At 40.9% G+C, this 18,666-nt stretch overlaps 1 protein-coding gene and 1 long non-coding RNA gene across 2 annotated transcripts in view; one reads left to right on the top strand and one right to left on the bottom strand.

The window, feature by feature from the left end:
- Positions 1 to 1,136: 1,136 nt before the first annotated feature.
- Positions 1,137 to 1,503, bottom strand: LOC117512353. The gene is made up of 2 exons (XR_004561283.1): positions 1,390 to 1,503; positions 1,137 to 1,357 (listed from the first exon to the last, which is right to left on the bottom strand). It is a non-coding gene; the product is annotated as an uncharacterized LOC117512353 (long non-coding RNA).
- The window catches only part of c1ql4a (complement component 1, q subcomponent-like 4), a 31,779-nt gene continuing 14,468 nt past the window's right edge, over positions 1,356 to 18,666 (top strand). Inside the window, exon 1 of the mRNA XM_034172379.1 lies at positions 1,356 to 2,131. Within this exon, the coding sequence (XP_034028270.1) occupies positions 1,589 to 2,131 (543 nt within the window). The 5' untranslated portion in view covers positions 1,356 to 1,588. The remainder of the gene's footprint in view (positions 2,132 to 18,666) is intronic.

Raw genomic sequence — 18,666 nt, forward strand, 5'->3', positions numbered from 1 at the left:
CGTTTCAAAAGGCAGAAGCTGAAAGGTTTTAGTCATGCTAATGCTCCCCTAAACCATTTGCTCCAAAAATAGTCTGAAGGACCTAAGTGACATGGTGATATGCTGAAGAGCTTCACTCATTCATGTCTGTAACATATACGTATTAATAATAATGCGTGTTAGTGTTTTCCATTAGTGAAAAGCACAATAGAGATGCTGATTTGTGTGTGTGTGTGTGTGTGTGTGTGTGTGTGAGAGAGAGAGAGAGGGGGGGGGAGCGAGAGAGAGAGAGAGAGAGAGCTGTAACAGGTGTGGAGAACAGGCTTGTGCGCGCACAGGAGCGACAGATGATCGCGCGTGACTCATTTGTTCCTTTGGAATTGGGTCAAAAAGTGCTTCATTACTTCACAAATTAAATAAGTTGTTTTGTTGTAGTTGTTTTTGTTGTTCCTAAGAGAGGATTACGCGCTGATGAAGAAACTCTCAGCACTTTGCTGCTGGCATCCTGTGCGCGCCGTCAGCTCTCATTCAGCTGTCCGATGTGCGCGTTCACTGTGAGGAGACCACAACTGGAGACATCAGGACAGAATTTTTAATCTCGCCAATACTTTTTGGAATATAAAGGGCGCATGGTGAGTTTATTTTATTTTATTTTTGTCTTATTTCTCTTTCAGAATCAACATGACATTATCTCCCGCGTGCGCATTGGATTTAGATGACTTTTGATCACTGCAACAGTTTCAAATTATATCCTTAATTTAAACCTCGCATTGCTGTAATTTCGTGACTTTTATTCAAGATGAAATAGTTCGGATAAAAGTTCTTTCTGTCTTCTTTTTTCTCTCTCTCTCTCTCTCTCATATTTAGATATAGAGAGAAGAGGAATCCACCAAAATCAAGCTGATCAGCTGTTTGCGGTTTGCCGAAGAGACAAGGCTACAAACCAAATACCAAATAAAAGTGCGGCTCAAAAAATGACAGGAAATTAACTTTTAGCCTTCATATACGTTGGCTGAATACCTGTAAAGTGGTTTGAACCCCCCCCTCCAAACAAAACCCCCAAAGGGGCCAAAATTTTACTGTTTTCTCAGTGAGATGAATCTGGCAGAAGACACAATTACAGAATATTAATGATCTCATTGTCATCAGAGTTTCTGTTTGTGCTGAGAATTAATTTGATGCAAAAAGTTAATTCATCAGTTAAATAATGTTTTCTCTAATTTGTCAACTCAAACCCGAGACACTTTCATTGTTTCCTGGATTACCGTGATCACAGTAGTGAAGGCCTTCATTATTGTAGGTTGTAACAGCCCTTGTTCGTGGACATTGCCATCATTCCTCTTGGAGCTGCGTCCTGTTTGCCTCCTCCCTTCACCACCTCTGGCTGCCTGCCTTTTTGACTTCCATCACATATCTGACACGGTGATCAGCCCCTTCACCCTCCGTACTTGTCAAGCTCTTCTTCACCTTTTCAAACCACACTGGTTCTCTGACAGCCTCCATCCTGGCCGGCACTATTCCAGCCAAGGGGGAAGAGGACTTCCTAACGCTGGCCGCCTCGCGGCTCAGCCACAGGAAACGTGTCATTGGTGCTGCAGTAGGTGTGGCCATGGTTCTGATATTGTTGGTGGCCATTCCCCTGCTGGTCCACACCACCAAAGGGGCTACTACGACTGCAGGGAGCCATTACGAAATGCTTGGGAGCTGCAGGATGGTGTGTGACCCCTACACCACCTCACAGTCGGGGCAGGAGCTGACGGCTGTGTCTCCACCACCACCGGATAACCCTGGGAGGAAGAGTAAAAGTGGTCTTCGTGGACCTCCTGGAATCCCTGGTCCACCAGGGGCACGAGGACCCCCTGGAGAGCCAGGAAAACCAGGACCGCAGGGACCCCCGGGTCCGGGTCCTGGTGGGTATACTCCATCACTCTATACTCCAAAAATCGCCTTTTATGCAGGCCTGCGGAAGCAGCACGAAGGAAGTGAAATACTCAAGTTTGACGACGTGGTGACAAATGTCGGTAACTACTATGAGCCAACCACAGGCAAGTTCACGTGCCCTCTTCCTGGCATCTACTTCTTCACCTACCATGTCCTAATGAGAGGTGGCGATGGGACCAGCATGTGGGCAGACTTAAAGAAGAATGGACAGGTTAGTATGGAAAATGAGCCGGTATGCACACACGCATGAGCATTCTCCCACTGCTAACCATCCTCTGTTACCACTGACCCATATTCACCTTCAATGTCCAGATCTTCAAATTCTGACCACATTCCACTGAGGAGGCAGTAACATGAGAGCCGGGGAAGGGAACAGCAATCTTTCCCCTCATTAAGGAGAATTCATGCTATACAGTGTAAAATGGAAGCTACATATATTTGCATTCCCACATGTAGTGTGGCTAAATGACAAGTGGCAGGAAGCGGACGTTGCCGCCAAAAGGAAGAGTCTAATTAGTAAGTATCATACACAGAGCTTGATTATCGCCTAAACAGGAGTGCAAAAGAGCACAGGAGAAATGGCTGTCAGTAGGCAGACCAGTCAGTTTACACCTCAGCTAAATAAATAATGAAAGTAAAATTGACAGTCCACTCATCCACTCCCTCATTCCCCAGACACTAATTAAAGACAGAGGGGCTGATGGGGGGGAAGAGCAGAGACGAGGTGGGATAAATCACAAGGATTTCATCAGAGGACTCCAAATCCAGGAAACATTTTTCAAGATGCTTGTTGCATTTATTCATTTATCAACGACTTTTTAAATGCAAATTCGAGACCTCACTCTTGACTCGTGCAGGATACCAAAGTGCTAGAGCACATTTGGTGGGTTGTAAAAAAACAACCAAAAAAACATTTAAAAAAAAAAAAAGCTTCATTTTTAATCATTATTTGATTGTATATGCATGAGACCATGCATGAGGTGACTGTGCTTAAAGCCGCCGCCCAATTTCTTATATTGGCATTCAAGTCATCTAAGGCTGCTACATAATTTATAAATCTCAGATTAGAACAGAACATCAGCTATACTGGCCTCTCCAAACCTCTCCAAAGACCGTATGCGTATTAATTCTTCATTAATTAGCTTTTCACTCAACTTATTCGAAAGGGTCATTTTATACACCTGTTCAGTAAGGTTGTATACTGATCATCAGGTGTTTTAAAAACAAATATTAAATTTGGAACAAGACTCTAGCACAGACACTGGGGCACCCTCACCCCTCCCTCTGCCATGTTCAGGTCTGTAACACACACCCTGTTTTTATTCCAGCCCGTCTCCCTTCAGAAATGGCCATCTCCCCATCCCTTTCCCTCAGACCATGCAGACGTGTCTCGGCGCGGACACCAGTGAAGTGGATCCATCTCATAGACTATGCAGGAATTATTCCACACAAACACCAGAAGAGTCTAAAATGTCATTTCAAACCTAAAGTTTGCGTATGGTGGGGTAGTTTCTGCATCAAACAAAGTATTGAAGGACTCTGAAGATGTTGACTATGGAGCTCCAGTCAGGACAGGTCTGGGAGCATGTACTGGAGCCACGCATCGCTGCATCCACCACACTATGGAACAACCCTGGGTCCCAGATGGCAACAACTCAGGCAGACAACTGGTCCATCCCCACCTCCCAAAAGTGACCACCTACCTACCACAAACAGGTGAAATGGGAATATCTCCTTGGCCTTCACCAGCTGTTGGGGTTCCTCAACACTGATGTACCTGTGTGCTGGATCATGCACAGAGAAACACATGGCCAAAATGTCTTAGCTGACATTCCCTCATGATGCAAGTGATATTCCTCATGTTAGTTTTTTCCAAGTAATGGTTCAATTGACATAAAATCATTCCAGTGGTACCAAGGATCCTCTGAAGTGACCTAGTACCTGGTTAGTGTCCAAGTCTCACAACCATACAGTAAGACAGGAACCACCAGGACCCTAAAGACTTGGACCTTTGTTCTCCTGAAAAGGTATCAACATTGCCTCTGTCCATTAACCGCATGACTCCATAAGCTCTTTCCTGGCATCTCTTGATCTCAAAGGCCGAGAACCCAGAGACACGAACTTCACTGCTTTGATAAAGTCAATGTCTCCAGACTGACACTTTCAGCACTCACAGACACACTTCTGATGGCTGAGTCCAAGAAGTCAGTGCAAGTGTGTGTCAGCCTTGATCTGAACAATCGCAAAACCAGACACTCCGATTCCTCACTCAGCTGCTTAAATGCTACAATCAGGGTATCCATTGATTTCGCAAAGATCACAGCATCATCCACAGAGTTGAGGTCAGTATACCATTCCTCTCCATAAAATATGAAACTCCAACTACACTTTACTGTGAAATGTAGAACAAAAAGGAAAAAGAAAATAAATAAAATTCACAATAGGACTCCTTTCACCACTCGGTCGATGTGACATGTCAAGTGGACCCCCTAAACAGTTCTGTTGAACAGAACATCTAATGGGATCCAACCTGAACAGAGACACACAGGTAGTTGGAAATGTAAATAAAATGCTGCAGAATGCCTGATCATGTTTGAGTTACTAAAGCCCTGAGGCAGGCAGATACTCTGCCTGAGGCCAGTCACTGACTACAGCACCATGTCTGACAGGTTGCTGTATAATCCAATGGCCTGTTTTATCATTGCCGTAGGTGTTCAATGTTGTGTCTGCCCTTTAGGCTTTTTTATGAGTAAACAAGTAAAAAGAGGAAAGACAGTGAGAAAAGAAGATTGCTGCAATTTGCCCCTCCCCACTCAACACTCTATTCACACCATGTGGGACTTGTAAACATTAAAGACGCCACATTATACACTTGTCAGCAAGATAACAAGCTTGCACAGGTTTCCTAAAAACATATTTATTTAGTTACGTTGTTTTCAGGTTTCTAAGAAATGGCCCGTTTCCACGGTTGTTACTTTAAAAGAAAAGGAGCTGCTTCTTGCCACGTTCCCTCTACCTTCAGTTGGGATTCTTCTCTTTATCTCTCCTACACAGCCTGTGTGGGTGTGTCAGTGTGCCACACAGTGCACAGACCCATGCAGTGGTCATGTAACTAGGTTTAGACAACCAATGAAAATCAATACTCTACTGATCAGGTACCATTAGCCGTCAACTAGTGTACATGGAAACAGTGTCTGTGGTACTAATATTTATTTAAAGCCCTTAAGTGAAGTTCAAGTTAGGGGGCATCAACCACAGTACAAATGGATACCTTAAGTTATCTATGCAAATTGAACATTTAAGCCATAAAAATGCATTTAGCAGTTCTGTCAAAACAGATAGTTTCTTTTGTTAATGATTTACCTTCAAATTGCAGGAAAATCATGCTATCTAAATTTCCTGACTAGTCGGGTACTAGCTAGTTGTAGTCAACTATTGTGACTAATTGTGTAACAGTTATGCAGGACTTTAGGACTAGATTTGGATGAACGTTTTTCTTCAGAAGACTCTTAATAGAATAAAATGAAGTACATCAGTGGCAATTATGATTAAAGTTGACCAACTCTTGAAAGTAACCATCTACCTGCTACAGCCAGGTGAAATGTGGGTGTGTTTTTGGCCTTCTCCAGGCACTGGGGCCCTCAACACTGAGGCACCTGATGACTGGATCATTTACAACAAAATGCACCACATGGCCAAAATGTCGAAAGAACTGTTACAATTCCCCTAAATGCTCTAGAAAGTCAATGCCTCCTTTAGCATAGGGTACACCTTATCATGCTTTAAGAAATGAAATAATGAAGCCCCATAATTCATTGCTGTGACACATCATCCACAAACTTAAACGCTAAAACTTGTAGAAGTTGAAGACGTTGCTGTCTGAGTGCAATTTGCAATGTAAGTTATAATTACTCATTAGGCATTTTCATTTCATTCCATAACTTCTGCCTTGACCCTTGATTGGAGTACACAGGTATAGAAAATGAATGAATGAATCCCATAACTTCCTAATATGCTGATATTTTTTTTGAATTGTATGTGTAAAATGTTAGCTATGATAAGCATTACAATACTGTTGTAAAATATTCAAAGTGAAGCTCATGTTGTTGTGCAACATATCTGCCAAGAAGGTTACATTTTCAGAGCTGTTTACATGTTTGACTGTTAACAGGATTATGCAAAACTATTAAAACAATTTTTCTTGAAACTTGGTGGGCCAGTGAGGAAACCACACAAACACAGGATGAACATGCAAACTCCACACAGAAAGGACTCGACTCCACTGATCATCAAACAGGACACACTTGAGCTCAATTCTGAGTTTCATGGCATAGGCTGTGAATACATCGAGGGATACTTCTGTCATTATGGGGTATTGTGTGTTGAATTTTGAGGAAAAAGATGAATTTCAACCATTTTGGAATAAGGCTGCAACATAACAAAATGTGGAAAAAGTGAAACCCTGTGAATGCTTTCCGGATGCACTGTATCATTGCAACCGAAAGGAAGAGCGGCAATAGGAACTTTCCTGAAAACAGAAATCGAGGTGCTTGTGTGTGATCACACCAGTAAGATGAAAAAAGAGAACAGATGTCACTTAAATATGGTAAAATAAAATAAAAAGAGCAAATGTAGCAGTGAGGACACTAGATGGTGATGACAAGTCCATAAGTAGTTCTGAACATGGTGTCTTGTCTTCATTTTGGCATCACAATCACTTACTGACATAACTTTAACAAGCTTTTAAGAAGTTCACCTCAAGAACCAGCATTAAACTTTCCTGATAACAGAATAAGTATTATAGTTGTCCCAGAATCCTTTGCGCTCACGTCACCAAACTGCTCTCTTTATTTACCCCTTAACGCCTATTGTCGCATATATGCTACAAAATATGCAACATACCAAATTGACCAGTATGCCTGTTGTCGCAAATTTGCAACATACCATTACTATTATTATAACATAAATTATTACCAAAATACCAAAATTACTATTTATTTTTTTGTGCAAAAGTGAAATTAACAATGTCAACATTATTTACCATCTACTTAAAGGCAAGAACACACACAAAACATTTTTTTATATACAGCTATATAAATTCAGGCGTTAAGGGGTTAAGATAAAATCTCTCATGAAAATTTGAGCAGTATTTGGTGGTGTGGACCAGCAGGGGAATGGCCACCAACATTAGTCGAACCATGTATTTCTTACTACACATCTCACCACTGTCAAACCCATACATATCCTGTACCATTCTCCCATACTCAGTTTCTTCATACAATACCCCACCTCTTGGCTTTCTCTAAATTCACAGACACACAATGCAACTCCTTCTGATCTTCAATATACTTGTCCATAAACACTCGCAAACCAAAAATTGCATCTGTCATGCTCTTTCTCTGCATATTGCATCTCCCCTCTGCTCAGCCTAGCTTCCACTACTCTTTCCCATAACTTCATGCTGTGGTTGATCAATGTTATGCATCTTCTCACTTTCTGAGATTTTAATAAACAAAATGATTAAAAACCCTGATGCTATTTCTCCTAAACATATCACTTCCTCCACTGGTATGTCATCTAGGCCAGCTACCTTTCCACTTTCAACTTAATATCTCATAATTCTGATTTAGAAAGTCAAAGATTTTGACTTTGCTTCATAATTTCAGTTTTCAGTGCTGTTAGTTGTACCTTCCCCCTTGTGGTAGAAATGGACTGTCTCAAACTTACGTATATATGTTTCATATTTCTTGGATTTTGTGTATGTTTAACATATAATACCATATTTAAGTGACAACTGTAGAGAAAAAAAAACCCTTTTATTTGGGCATCTGTCAAAACATTCAGGACTGAGAATGAATAAAATACAAGAGATTTGACATAACAGGAACATGCTGCAATATTCACTTCACAGCAGTGAAAGACAGAGCAAAAGAAGATAAGTGAGCTGATGGGAAGATAAAGCAGAAGACAGATGACTTAATGGAGGTATGGAGAGAGTGGGCCAGTAGACGAGGCATCAGGGAGGCTAGTGATGAAGGCCGGGAGGAGATTGGGCATGATGACCAATGGACACCCACTCAACATGTCTCTGCCTGACAAGTGATCAAGGACGGTCAGAGAATGATAAAAAACTGTTTATGCATAGGTTTTACATGAGTAGATCCTGGATGAAAATAAGTAGCTGTTTTTCCTTTTTCTTTTATGTAATATTGCATAAACCACTTCATTGTAATTTGCCTGTCAGAGTCAGAGCCTCTGAGCAACTGTAACCCAAAACTGGGGTCAATGTTCCAAACTGGAATTTCTGGCCATTTTCAGGAAAAATACTTAACTGGATCAAATACAAACTTTAGGTCTGAGTAATTTAAGACTGAGATCTCCTTTGAGCCATAGTAGTTATTGGCAGTTGAGCAGAGGGTGGGATTAGTTGATTTTGATTGTTAACATGGTAATCTATCACAGCCTATAGAAAACTGTATCTTGCAAATAATTTGATACAAAACTAAAACAGTCACTCAGAGAGAAAGAGATACAATGACATACAATAATTTGTATTAGTGCTTCACAGTAACCATAGTTGTATCTGGAATTAAATGCTTAACATACATGGCAATGCACACAAGATTGTCCTTTCATGGTCACCCAAGTTCAAAGGTCATGTGACAAATAGAAAGTTAATAGTTTATGTTGTTCATTCGGCTGCTCTTGGTTTTGTTCAGGGTTGCCACAGCAGATACAGCCAGATCCGCATTGGTAATTGGTACAAGTTTTACGCCGGATGCCCTTCCTGACGCAACTCCAGTTTTACCTGGAGAAACACACACAGCCGCTGGTGTTCCAAAGAGGTCTCCCATCCAAGTACTAACCAGATCCTGCCCTGCTTAGCTACTGAGATCTGACAGGATCAGGTTGACACAGAGCAGACCGGCTACTAGAAAGTTAATAGTTTATATATGTTCATATTATTGTTTAACAGTAACCATAGGTGCATATCTGTAACTAATTCCTCAAAATAACCATTCTAAATGAAACTGACCTTTCAAGGTCACTCAAAGTTAAAGGCCATGTGACAAATAGAAAAGTGATATATGACTTCACGAGTATTTAATAGTAACCACAGGTGTATCTGTAACCAATTCCTCAAAATGATGTTGCTGTTGTGGGCGGGGTTGCCACAATGGATCCAGTACAGATCCACATTGGGATTTGGCACAGGTTTTACACCGAATGTCCTTCCTCACGCAACTCTAGTTTTACCTGGAGAAATTAATTACTGAAAATAATCATTCTAAATGAATGTGACCTTTTGAGGTCACCAAGGTCAAAGGTCATGTGACCAACATAAGGGTGATGTATGACTTCATGAGTGTTTAATAGGAACCACAGGTGTATCTCCAACCAATTTGTCAAAATAACCTTTCGAGGTCGCCCAAGGCCAAAGGTCACGTGACAAATAGTATACAAAAATGAATGTTTATCAGTGCATCAAAGTTCTATCTTTCAACAAGTGGAAATATTCTTTGCATTGCATGATTGGAAATCATTCATTGTTTGTTTTTATATGACACCTAACGAGCCACATCATTTGATATTTTACTGAAAATTAGATGTGTATTTCTTCCTTGGAGCAGGAAGCAGAGAGCAGTGGTACACAGGGCCATCTATGCCTGCCCAGCGGCTGACTGCCCTGCAGCCTAGCTGCCGACACACTGCTGGGCAAAGCGGGAGCTGTAGTGTGTGAGGACACACGTCCTGCTTTTTCAATCTAGCAAATGTCTGCAAAAGATTGTCCCTGTGAGCACTGTGTAGGATTTCACTCCCTTGTTTCATGGTATGGGACAAAAATGCATGGTTAATTAAAGCAAAATACACAATACATGACATCAGTCATACAGTGGGCTCAAATAATTAATGAATGTCATGCGACATATAATTCACCAATTAAATAACAAGGGTCTCTTTAGGTAGTAATTTAAAAAATGATGCATGACTTCATGAGTATTTAATAGTACAGAGTGGCTATACGCCCAACCGTTGGTTCAATAAAGTAAATACGCGAGCATATACGCCCAACCACAACCGACCAGTGAGCGCGCTTGTAATCTCACTTCCGGTTTCAACGCAGGAGGGAAAAAAGGCGGCTATTTTTTCGCCGGCTGCGGGAGGGTTTGCAGCCCGCGGAGGAGCTGTGATCTAAAGTGGTTCTGTTTGGCTCATCACACCCAGGGAACTGTGTCAAACTAACAGCATCTTACAGCCAACAAGCAGCATTTTGTTCAAAAACTGTTTCGTCATCGTTAACAGGCTTCTGTTCAAAATGCTTATGAAGTTTGTCTGTTTTGATCCATTGCGGTGTTTTCGCAGTAATTAAAGACAGCGCTCTTAAATGTGTCAAACATATGACACAGTAGAGCCTTAAAAAGTGGTGTAAAAAATGTAGTTTAGATGCACAAAACGTGTCAAATACACAATCACAGTTGGGCGAATAAGATAAGACATTATATTTATCTGCCCAACGGTTGGGTGTATAGCCTTTGCCTTAATAGTAATCGTGGATGTGTCTTTACCTATTCCTCAAAATAAGCATCCTAAATGAAACTGACCTTTCAAGGTTTCCTAAGGTCAAAGGTAACGTGACAAATCGAAAAGTGATATGACTTCATTACTTTTTAAGCACAGGTACATCTGTAACCAGTTCCTCACAATAACCATTTTCTCTCTCTCTCTCTGTCTCTCTCACTCACTCACTCACTCACACACACGCACGCCTGCATTACCACCGCAAGTAGGCGTAATTAAAACTCGTGAGATATTGTATAATGTCCATGTAAGTGTGCACAGACATAATGCAGTCCATACACGATGTATTCTTTTCCCCTCAGTTTTTGAATTTGTGTTTCATATTTTTCTTCAGTTATTGAATTTGCTGGTTGACAGTTTGTGCAAATCAGGAACTACTAAAAGGCTTCTGGGAGTTTTTCATATTTTTCATCCTTTTGAAACAATGTTGATGTTGGAATGCCGTAGTGGTCGTGGGGCTTATCTGAGGAAAAACAGGGCAGGCGACCTGTGTCATGTTGACATGAGAGTGTGTGGTCATGTGACGTGATTCCCCTATATCCTACAGCTATTACCTTCACTGGATCCCTACTCCACAAAGCCGACCATCTCACACTTCAATCTAACTTTCACAAATCTTAGCAAGATGGTAGGGCTTTACAGGAACAAGATTTGGGATTGAAGGGACTCCCACACAGCGCAATTCCAATATGTGATGTGAATATTTTTTTCAGAACGGTTACACACCATTCTCATCTCAAAGTCAGACAGCAACAAACTCAGGTTTGTTGTTCGCACAGTTATGAAACACACAGCATTAAATGTGAAACATGATGGCCAGATGACTGCTCCACATAAAATTCTTTATCATACGCCATCATCTCTTGAGGTTTTACTTTTGCTCACTATTGTTTGTTTGCTAGTGTGTTTGCCAGTTTATTCAAAAATTCATAGAAACAATGTAATATTGAGGAAAATTCATATAAACAGTCAAATTTAGCAAAATGTGACATAGTTTTAGTTCCCATTCCAAGACATTTCCAGTTGCATTATCCCTGTGTGTGTTTTGTTTGTATGCATTACAAATAGTCCTATGTAGGCTCTGAGGTTCACTGGTGTTTGGCGCCTTCTGTTTTGTGAAACAGATGAGAGTCTAGGTCTCCACCTAGACGTGACACCATTCTATCACAGGTTACTTGCTCAGCCAAGGCCAGTACCCTTATGTAGCTCCATAGACTGGGACAGTGCAGATGGAGTGTCTCGTGGAAGGACACAGATAGGTAGCGTGACCGGGAATGAAACCCAAGTCCATATTGGCAGCCCAGTTCCTTATCCCACTGAGCTGTTTGTGTAAATACGCAATAAATACAAAAAAATTTGCACCACATTCTATAACACCCTGTCTTCTTAAAGGGAGAGAACGCATTATCATTTGCTGAAGATCTGGATCAAAATGTAGATTCTGGATAATTTTCATTTAAGTCTCTATTGGGTTGGTTACTCTTTGGGCCATCCTGCGACCCAAAACAAGTTGCTGGTTTTCACAGGGTCCTCTGTTCAATGGCTTGATGGACTGGATGTTGGGTAGGGTTGGGGAGAACAGTAGCTTAGGTGCCTTTGTTGGCGATGAAAGATTTGCAGACAATGAATTTGTGTATGATATTGTGATCTTTGTGCAATTAATGGATAATCTAATTGCAGCTATTGGGAAGCTGAGTGAGGAATTGGAGTGTTTGGATTTGTGATAGTTTTGGATCAAGACTAAGAGCCAGGGCCCATATTCACAAAGATTCTCAGAGAGCTCCCAACTTATCCTAAAGATTAGTGTCTAAGAGCAACTCTGAGCAAGAAGTGGACAGGAGCTGGGGTTGACCCCATTGCTAGGTATGACACAGTCCTCTAAGAGTTGTGATTGGTTGTGACAAAAAGGGAAAGAGAAAAAAAAACAAATGTGCTCCACACTCCTAGTTATGAATGTACAATAAAATGAACCGATCATATACCCTGAACTGTATTAAGAAATGTGTAATAGTGAAAATAATTTTATGTCATGATGATGAAACTCTACAAAATTAAATGAATTGTTACATATCTTCAAAATGTTTGAACATACCTCATTCACATGCCGATTATTATATTGATTAGCTTATTGATATGTTTACTCTCCATACTGGTAATTCTGCGCTAGTGGCGTGTGTGTATCGTGCCCCAGTGGATCTGCTCATACACATACAGGGGGCATGAGACAGGGCATGATACATAAACAGATATGTGATAAGGTATTTATCACATATTACAACAAAAATAAAGAACAATAATCATACACATGAACCATATAGAACGAATAATGCAGGTAAATCATGTAAATATGTAAATTATGGAATGTTCTTATGTCTCTCTATAAAGTCATGAGTGTCCTCTTCACTGGTGTCTCACAACTTCAGTATAAGACACAAGCTGTAGAATTCTCTGTGCTAGGAAGGCTAAAACTCTCTCACCTTGATCAGACATCTTGGTTGAATTAACTGATCTGGATCCTGTATCAGGATCCTGCACTTGTCACCAGGGTAACAAAAAATTGGGGTGTGTCATTGGTGGGGTTGAGAAATGGGGGCTCCTCATTGGATGAAAAGCAGGGAGATACAAAGCCTGGTATTTTCAGTGTCTTTTTGTGTATCACCCTGATTTTACTGCCCCAGTTTCCAGGGCAGTAAAATTGATAGGACAAGTGCATGATTTATCAGCCCTATTTTTTCTGGTATCTCATGAGGGCTGGTTTATGAGTATAGGGCAATTTTTTTTTTTTTTTTGTAATATGTGATAAGTATGTGCTGCACTCCAAAGCGAGAGCGGAGATTGCAGGACACAAGTGAAGTTCTTCTCAAATCAAATCAAATCAATTTTATTTATATAGCGCCAGTTGCCCCAAGGCGCTTTATATTGTAAGGCAAAGCCATACAATAATTACGGAAAAACCCCAACGGTCAAAACGACCCCCTGTGAGCAAGCACTTGGCGACAGTGGGAAGGAAAAACTCCCTTTTAACAGGAAGAAACCTCCAGCAGAACCAGGCTCAGGGAGGGGCAGTCTTCTGCTGGGACTGGTTGGGGCTGAGGGGAGAGAATCAGGAAAAAAACATGCTGTGGAAGAGAGCAGAGATCAATCACTAATGATTAAATGCAGAGTGGTGCATACAGAGCAAAAAGTGAAAGAAACACTCAGTGCATCATGGGAACCCCCCAGCAGTCTAAGTCTATAGCAGCATAACTAAGGGATGGTTCAGGGTCATCTGATCCAGCCCTAACTATAAGCTTTAGCAAAAAGGAAAGTTTTAAGCCTAATCTTAAAATAAACAAACAAGTGTGTTTAGGTTATGGCTACTGACATCTCTTCCTTTGATATTATTAAATGTATGAATGCTATAGAATTTACATGAAATTTATATTTTTCCCTTAGCCAAGTTTCACAATGTTGTGAAGACCTTCATCTCAGGCGTTATTGCATTACTACACTGGATGGAAAAAAGTAAGCTCATTCATGTTGAGGTCAACCACAAACATTATCCCTGAACCATCAAGCCGGTAGCGTGTTACTGAATCACTGCAATTCAACATACGGAGAATATCACTCCTTCCTCTCTGTCTTTCCACCGTCTTGTCTGTTTAAGACACTCTTATGGGCCTTTCACACGGAATACTTCAGGCCAATCCGTCAATGCTTCCCAGTCCGTTGGATGCGTTTCCAACGCGTCTCATTGAAAATAATGCTTTTTGTACCGATTTTTGACGCATTTGACGCTTCCGACGTGTTCAGTGCGAAAGGCCCATAACAGTCCTCATCCCTCCTCTTAACAGTTATTCACCTTAGGAGCTCTCTTAAGGCCTAAGATGCTTTGTGAATAACTTTTATCTTACCAAGGGAAAATTCTAAGAAATGTCTTTCTTAGATTGACAACACTGAGACCTACTTTTTTTGTGAATACCGGCCCAGGCTTTTAACATCTTCCTGAACCCAGCCTGCACACGGTGAAAGTGTCAAACTTGTAGAGAAATTTGCTTATCCCAGCAGTGAAATTCATGTTTCTGGGTTTCAGGTTATGAGATCTGGGAAGAGTTTATGGGGTCATGAAATCGCTAGACAGATGTCCTTGGACATGCTGATATCTTTGCAGGAGAACGTAAGTCCAAGTCAGTCCTGGTGCTTCTTGTCTTACTGTATGCTTGTGAGACTTGGATGCTAACCAGGCAATGACTGGATGTGCTTGGTACTAGGTCTTTTCTGAAGATCCTTGGGTACTGCTGTAATGACTGTCAGTTGAAAGATTACTTACGGAGTATCATTACATCATAAGGGAATGTCAGTTACAATATTTTGTCCATGTAGGGTGTTTCCCTGTGCATGATCCAGGATGCAGGCGCCTCAGTGTTGAAGACTGCATCACATGGAGAAGGCCAAAGAAACAACAGCTTTTCACCTGGCTGTGGTAGATAGATGGCTACTTCTGGGAGGTGGGGATCGATCGACCATCTGTCTGGGTGGTTGCCATCCAGGAGTGAAGGCATTTGTGGTGGTAGATATGGCAACGTGTGGCAGCAGCACATACTCCCAGACCTCCCAGGGGAGGTGATGGTCTAGTGTTTAGGCGTTGGGCTTGAGACCAGAGGATCTTTGGTTCAAATCCCAGCTTGACTGGAAAATCACTAAGGGCCCCTGGGCAAGGTCCTTAATCCCCAAGTTGCTCCCGATGTGTAGTGAGTACCTTGTATGGCAGCACCCTCAGATCAGGGTGAAAGTGAGGCATTATTTGTAAAGCGCTTTTTTTTCTGTCTGATTCAGATGGAAAAGCATTATATGAATGCAGTCCATTTACCTGAACTGACGTTCATGGCGTTATGAGTTTAGACACTTTATGGACAATTATTGGGATATTACAGGGGTCTCCTGTGACCTCGCCTCCCCCTGCCTCTCATCCCCGCGCGTCTGTTGATTTGAAAGAAGGTATTAACCAGTCATTTAAATTCAAACACAATTACTCTGAGGGTAGTCCACCACTCAGAGATTTATTGAACAGGATTTAACTGTCACAAATTTTGACAAAATTTAAGTTTTACAGAATGAGTGAAATAAACAAAAACATACCCAGAAGTTCTGAGGGTCCCAGGAGCTGTGAGCTTCCAACCAGCAATCTGGTGTCCCAGCAAGCTGACAGTAGAGAGGAACCCCGAACAGTGGGCTGGCATTTAAATTTATACCCTAAGCTACTACAACGTTTTTCTGCTAATCTTGGGCGGTGTCGTTCATCTGGGTGGTCTTGATCCCTCCATGTCGTGGCATGGTTCTGTCCACATGCACTCTGTAGTCTTTTGATAAGGTTTTAGGCACCAACTGTCAACTGAAGGTCCTGCCCACATGCGCTGTGAAGTCTTCTGATAAGGTTTTTAGCCGACAATCACTAACTGAAAAACTGTCAGCAAACAGCATTCAAACATATAACTCAAAATATATTGAAACATTTGGCTATCACGTGATTAACAGCTATTGTTTACATGTTTAATAAGCATTAATATTTGTTAATCATTATGCGCATATGATTAATTATCTTTCTACAGCAACAAGCTCTATTAAAATGTAAATGATCACTTCAAAACATTTGAACACACTCAAACAACACAATATATTCTTAGCTCAATAAAGAATAAACAGTAAACTGATTCTGAATAGAGAAAGAAGCACAATTGGTTAATGTTAAAACATTCAAATAAAACAATATATCCTTCACAATATAATCAAATTTTCAAAAATTTTTCTTCACTCCCCATAAAACGTAGCACAGGGTGACCCAAAAAAACAGAACCCATAAAAATTGTAATAAATCCTATACAAAGGTCCAGCAAATATCAAGAAATTTGACTATTGTTCCAATCACCCTCCCCAGCAGGTTTTGGTCAACCAAGATAGTTTGCCTGGAGGCCTGTTTTGCCACAAATCATACCATTTGGAGCATAATTTTGAAAGAACATGACTTTTATGCAAAGCGACTGAGATAACTGAAACTTTGGGGAATGATTGTACACAGACTGAAGTTCAAGAATTTGTAGGATTTATTACTATTTTTATGGGTTCTGTTTTTTTTGGGGGGGGAGGGTGTCACGCTGTAGATTGAATGGATAGATTTCTGCACTAATCAGAATCTAGATGTGGAATTTGCATCATTTCCCTCCTCCTTCTTTTAAATGGATGGGGCATCAGTTTCTCATAAATAAAAACATTGATTTTAATTAAGGCTCTGTGACAATATTTTTTTTCTGTACACCTGCAACTTTTTTCAATGTGTCTAAATAAGTATGGAGTGTATGCCGCTGAGCATCTTTTTTCAGAGAGAAACTTTTTTAATGTGGCCACTTTGAGTGCTTTTAAGTTGAAAATCCCTAAACGTTTTATTAAGATGCTGTAATGTCACTGCAGCACCTTTTCAGGTAACCAGTAGGAGATATTTGTTGATTTGTCACTCAAAGTCTATCACAATAGATACAGAAAAACTCCTCTGTGACAGCATATTGGACAGATGCTTGGTTCTGACTGGGGGATAAGTATGTTTTATTGCTGTACATTATAAAGATGATTATTAATTTGCCATCCCTGGAAGATAGACAAACTGGCATAAAATTGGAACCTCCATCCAATTTTGGTGGTGTAGGTAAATCCATAACAAAAAAAAAAAAAAGAGTGGTTGAGGCACTTTTGGTTGAGATATAAATATATATATAGATAATCTGTAATCTGGATCAGATCCAGATCAAACTTTGTCAGTCGATAAAGGATGCCATCCTACATAACGCTCTCAAATACAAAATAAATTTCAGCTTTTTTGACAGAGTTGTGATTTTTTTTAAATTTTCAGTGTTAAAGATAGGGATTTTCCAATTTTCCTAGATATTTCCTGACTTTGACCTATGACTTGAATTGAAACAGTTCTTGCCTATCAGGATATGAATCTTCAGTAAAAAAAAATTCATAACTATATATGAAAAATTGTGGGCCCCAGGCTGTTCACAAACAAACAGGGGCAAAAACATAACCACCTCCAACTTCGTTGGCAGAGGTAATGATAAATACAGACATTGCAGGACAACTGCATCCTGTTGATTTTACTTCTAGAGTCACACACACCAGCCACATAGAATATCATCCTGCTGTTCAATGCTGCTTCAGGTTTCACACGGCTTCATATACCAGCATCACATTTGTGTTTCTTCATTCTTTCATTAGTTGCTGTTCAGATCACTTCCAGAACTATCTGCTGCAGACACCATCCTGATGCTGTTTCTTCTTCTAACCTGCATGGTCACACTAAGTTTTGCGGCTTTCTCGTAGATAAGCGTAGAAATAAAACATAATTCTTAGGTGCTGCAAAGCAAAACTACTCACTGTGCGAATGTGACTGGATGTTCACCTGTCTGGTGGGAAAAAAACAAGCAAATAAAACAACAATAACAAAACACACACCATGTTGACAAAGCAATGCATTCTGGGTTGAGTTTACCTATAAGTGTACACCTCCAGGGCCCTGAGGTGAGCAAGGAAGATAGTGGCCGATCCCTCTCACCCAGGACACAAACTTTTTGTCACCCTCCACTCTGGCAGACAGCTGAGGTCCATCAGGACTAAAACCTCAATACACAAAAACTGCTTCTTTCTGTCCTCAGCTAGACTTATAGATAATGCCAGACACCCCCATTTACGCTGCCTTACTCCCCCCCCCCACTACCATAAGGCACAGATTTGTCATCCCTGCATTCACAGGTATTGTACATCTGCACACCAATCACATGCCTTTGCACAGCTCCATTCCACTATGTTATAGTTATTTAACAGCGAAGATAGTTTTGTCTATTTGACTCTTTTACTTCTTAGAGAAGCATTTTTTCCTTTTCTTTTTTAATTGTTGTTTATACACCAACAACACAACACCTCTCCGGGAACCATCACCTTATCGTGGTGGAGAGGTTTGTGTGCTGCTATGAACCTGAGAGCTGTGTTGTCTGGAGCCTTTGTGCTCTTAGTAGGGTCTCCCATGGCAAATTGGTCTCAGGCGAGAGGCCAGACTAAGAATGGTTCACAAGACACCATGATAGAACGAGGTAGAGGAAACGTGACCCGACCCGCAGGAAGTCCGGGGCCCTCATC

This window comes from Thalassophryne amazonica, chromosome 6 (assembly GCF_902500255.1).
Source record: "Thalassophryne amazonica chromosome 6, fThaAma1.1, whole genome shotgun sequence".
Lineage (NCBI taxonomy): Eukaryota > Metazoa > Chordata > Actinopteri > Batrachoidiformes > Batrachoididae > Thalassophryne > Thalassophryne amazonica.